This window comes from Priapulus caudatus, unplaced genomic scaffold (genome assembly GCF_000485595.1).
Source record: "Priapulus caudatus unplaced genomic scaffold, Priapulus_caudatus-5.0.1 Scaffold604, whole genome shotgun sequence".
In the NCBI taxonomy this organism is placed as follows: domain Eukaryota; kingdom Metazoa; phylum Priapulida; class Priapulimorpha; order Priapulimorphida; family Priapulidae; genus Priapulus; species Priapulus caudatus.
The window spans coordinates 69,681-74,554 of NW_014577665.1; the positions used below are offsets into that span (position 1 = coordinate 69,681).

Consider the following 4,874-nt stretch of genomic DNA (forward strand, 5'->3'; position numbering starts at 1 on the left):
AGAGAGAGAGAGAGAGAGAGAGAGAGAGAGAGAGAGAGAGAGAGAGAGAGAGAGAGAGAGAGAGAGCTCTCGCCTACTGCGCTCCAATGTCGCGACGCGTGAGAATTCTATTATCGCGCTCATGTAAGATAAAACACGCTCGCGCGTATTTTTACAAAACCGCTAAAAAAGCTTCGCTAACCGAGCTAGACGCCTAGCTTTGTGTATCAGACGCTCTAATAGCAGATATTATGTTTTAATTTGACCACCCACTTCTGTAATCATCTTTAATTCCACATTTTCGCGTCCCGGCTTCTTTACTTTCATATTACTTTAATTCTAATATCACGAAGTGGATAAAGAGCACTGTACACAACATTATACTGAGGCACATTTATAATTGCAATTTATACTACGTTATTTCATCTAAGGGGGATCCTTAATCTCTCTACGAGAAAACTCAGACGTTTTTTGCGTTTTGACATCTAATCTGGAATCCTTATTCCCAACGGAGAAACTCGAGACGTTTCTCGCGTTTTGGCTTGCGAATGAGTATACTCACCACTTCGTTGCAGTGGTAATGAGCGACCAGTAGATACGGCATCGTGAACAGTGTGGCGTACATGACGCCAGCGGTAGCAGACAGCAGCACGACGACCACTTTGTTTCGTGTCGCCGCCATGATAATGGCGCCCGTCGTGTAAACGAGCTGTCCGATAATGTAAACACGCTTCGCTCCTGAAAGAAGAGGCAGGCATCCTCGAATGAATTCAGCAAGACGCAACTTGAAGATGTTTATCTGTACACGGTAACTTGAAAATAGGTCTATAATATTATAGTCGCATGCGAAACAGCTGCCCGCAGAATTCCATGATGAGAGATCGATGATTTTTTTACCGGAAAGTATACATCAGTATTTCTGTTGAGCAAAGTCCCGCTTGCTGTTGACACTCGGTTAATTTGGCAGTGTCGTTTAGAACGTAGGGCACGCGCCGGCATAACTAAATTTGTTTCACCTCTCAACTGGTACAGGAGTATATGAAATGAGAGTTAAACGTTGTCAAACCAAAACATGTGCCTAAATACAGTAATTATTGAGCTAATTGTTCATTGCTTTCTGATGGCTAGGTCATAATGATATCCTTGCGTGTTTTGAATCGTGTGGTGTTCGTGATTCTGCTCATGATAGTCTGGCGCCATCTTTTGTTCCTCGGTAAATCTCCATACAACGTTCAATAACGTTATCTAAATTTAAGTAGCATTCATCTTTTCAAATTCAAAATCACCAAACAAACCGGGCGACATCCATTGTTTTCCTGTTGTTGTTTTTTTACGTAGCATCACTGTGTTATTAGCGATCCAGCAGAATAACTAGTAATCTATGCATCGCCGGGATAAGACGTGTGCGCGCAAACACAAACACACACACGGGCACGCGCACGCTCACGCGCACGCACGCACCTCATCGTTCGCTCTCACGCCGATATCCACCACACGCTGTGGCTCGTTTCAGACGGAAGCTACGGCACTTAATATTCTACGTCGTCTGGAGTAGCATGTGGGTGATATCGGGTCCTACATCCTCAATTCACATACACGACATAACTATTTTGGCGTAAAACTGCGGAGAACCGTTCCACCTACAGAATGATTTTATGCATACAGAAGTTAGATCCCTCGTAGGCAAGCCTTGCGCTCGACACACACAGATAGATATAGTATTTAATTAAATATCATTTACTGGATCGCGTGAAATGATGACTCATTAAAATTTCATTAAAGGGCCGCATGCCTTACACAATGGATACAGCATACTGGTAGATTCAATAGATACTGTAGGTCTTGAAAAATTTGCACCACATTTGAGTTAACAGTGAAATCATCAAAGGTAAACTGCGCTTACTTTTATATATATATATATAACATTATGGATAAATTAGATATTAATTATTAGATATTAGATATTAGATATTAGATATTAGATATTAGATATTTGATATTAGATATTAGATATTAGATATTAGATATTAGATATTAGATATTAGATATTAGATATTTGATATTTGATATTAGATATTAGATATTAGATATTAGATATTAGATATTAGATATTAGATACTAGATATTAGATATTATATATTATATATTAGATATTATATATTAGATAATAGATAACGCTATTTTCTACTACCAAAACATCAGCATGAGAAAGGTGAATATAATTTCAATAAATGGATTTTTTAAATAATCCTGAATTCATTTACATTAAATCCATAATTTTCACGTGGCTATACCTCAGTGCGATAACGCGTCTTGCGCTCAGAATTTTTGATAGGATGTTTTAAGACAGAATTGTGCATTGAATAAGGAATCATTCAGCTCGAAACTCGTGTTTCTTTTGCATTGTAAATTGGCATAATTCCAGCGGGCATTCAGGGAGTATGTGTACAACATGAACCATTAATGTCAAGAGCTAATAAACACCGGTACTTATTAGCTCTTGATAATGTCGACGTAGGTATATGCAGGTGTGCGTGCGCGCGTGTGTATGTGGACGTTTGGGTACGCGCGCATATGTCCGTGAGTATGCATGTGTGCAGGAGAAATTGTTTGTCTTTATTAACTCGTGATGTGTGCGGGTGTCGGTGTGCGTGTTCATATGATTATGTGTGTGCATGTGTGGGCGTGTTCGTATGATTATGTGTGTGCATGTGTGTGCGTGTGTGGTGATATATGTGTATCTGTATGTGCGTGTGCGTGTGCGTGTGCCTGTGCGTACGTGTGAGTGTGTATGTGCGTGTGCGGTGTGTATGTATCAAGAGCTCATAATAGAGAGCTCTCTATTATGAGCTCTTGATATATATGTATGTGTGCGCGCGTGTGCGTGTGTGAGTGTGTGCGTGGTGTGTGTGTGGGACGTGTGAGCGAGTAATATGCGTAAACGTGTGCGGCGTGCCTTCACGTTTCAGCCGACGTACCTAATGACACCCGACTGTGAGGTAACAACTGCACTACCTGAAAGCCGAATTGTAATAATTAAGACACACATAAATCTACTCACCGTATCGCTTCACTAGTCTTTCGATTGCAAACGAATACACCGAGCACGATATCGAATACAGCGCCATTCCCCAGCAGCCCATGCGGACTCCGTCTTCGTATATCTGATGCTTTTCGGAATTCTTCGGCGCCGTCGGGTCGCCGCCGTAAACGGCCTGGCCGACAAAATCCGTGAAGTAGAGCGAATAGCAGACCAACGACATCCAAGAGAACAGATTCGTTAAGCACAAAATTCGTAGCGAATGCGGCATAAAGACGATCGAACGCAGGTAGGTTTTCATGCTAACGTGCTCCTGACTCTGATCGTCTGCGGCGGTTGGACGCTTCGACGAAGAAGTGACCTGTTCTCGAGTCTCGTTACCAACCGCATCTCCCTCATTGGCGTCTCTATACGAGTTATCTATCGCTAGATTCACATCTTTAACGCTTTCTTGTGTTTTTTCGTCGCGGTGAACTTCGCCGGGCGCGAAAATGTCAGTAGCGCGCCGATCGCCGTAACCGACATCGTCTTCGTCGTCGTCGTCGTTCGTAAACTTCGTGTATTTCGCGTTTCCTTTTCGCTTTTTGCGATCCTGAAAGACTTCGACGCCAACGTCCAGCTCGTCCAGCGGGATCTCCTTGTAGCTGGTAAGCGTCAGCGTGACGCATATCAGATATAATATGAGGACGATGGTGAAGACCGCGTGCACGTGACCGCCGAGAGCTTCACCGAGCTTCGTCGCTTCCCAGTTCACCCCGCCCATCACGTAACCGAGGGAGCCACCCAGGCCGGCCATGATCGTGAATGTACTCAGACCGGCCGAGTGGTCTTCGGGCACGGTGACGTCGAGTAGGTAAGCGCGACATGGCGACTGATTCGCGTCGGAGTCGAAGTCGAGTAGGATGACACCGAGGATGGTAAAGACGATGCCCCAGCGATGGTCGGGTTTGCCGGCTGGTGTGTCGCTGTCGTCGTTGTTGGCGTTCGCGCTGCCGTTAGCGGAATCGTACGCTGAGGTCGACGGATCCCATCCATCCTCCTCCTCCTCCTCCTCCTCCTCCTCCTGCTTCTCCCCCTCATTTCCCTCCTTCTTGTTTTCCCACCCAATATCCTCATCCTCGTTCTTCCACCTAATCCCTTCCTCCCTGTTCTTCCACCCGACGCCATCCTTCTTGCTTACCCACGCGACCTCCTTGTTTTTCCACGCGGACTCTTCCTTCGGGGTCCCCCATCGGACCTCCTCCTTGCTACCTCTCAGCGGTTCCGTCGAGTTGACCTCGTCGATGACGCGTGATAGTCCGTCGACGTCGTCGCCGAGTAGCTCTCCTATCCGCGTACCGTTCGGCACCAGCACAAGCCCGACGAGAATACCGACCGACAACAACATGATGAAGGGTCGTCGGCGACCGATCCTCCAGCGACACCTATCGCTGCAGGATCCGAGCAGCGGCACGAGGAAGAAGCCAAGCAGCGGACTGAGGCACCAGATGAGCGTCATGTAGAGCACGGGAACACCGATTTGCAGTAGGATCGGACTGACGAAGGCCGTCTCGGCGGCGTAGCAGAACTCGATGCCGCACACTGCGGCACTGATGCGCACCAACTGCGGACGCGTCTTCCGCGAGACGAGGTGAGAGTAGTCCCCGCTTGCAGCTGTCGTGTGCTTCTCGTACTGGTGCGTGATAAAGCCGCCGACTTGGTCGAGTCGCGTCTCGGCTTCCTGGCCGATCTTCGTCGCAGCGTCGTGGCCGAGTTGCGCCGACTTGTGAACGACCTCCTGCGTCTTGTCGGTGATGGCCCTCACGCGTTCTCTCAGCGAGCTCACCGAGTAGGGAAAGACGGCGCCTAGAGACAT

At 46.8% G+C, this 4,874-nt stretch overlaps 1 protein-coding gene across 1 annotated transcript in view; it reads right to left on the reverse strand.

Moving 5' to 3' along the window:
• Positions 1-4,874, reverse strand: part of LOC106812053 (proton-associated sugar transporter A-like) — a 5,505-nt gene extending 631 nt beyond the window's left edge. Inside the window, exons 1-3 of the mRNA XM_014815817.1 lie at positions 4,268-4,874; positions 3,041-3,973; positions 542-717 (exon numbers count right to left, since the gene is read on the reverse strand). Coding sequence (XP_014671303.1) covers positions 542-717; positions 3,041-3,973; positions 4,268-4,874 — 1,716 coding nt within the window. The remainder of the gene's footprint in view (positions 1-541; positions 718-3,040; positions 3,974-4,267) is intronic.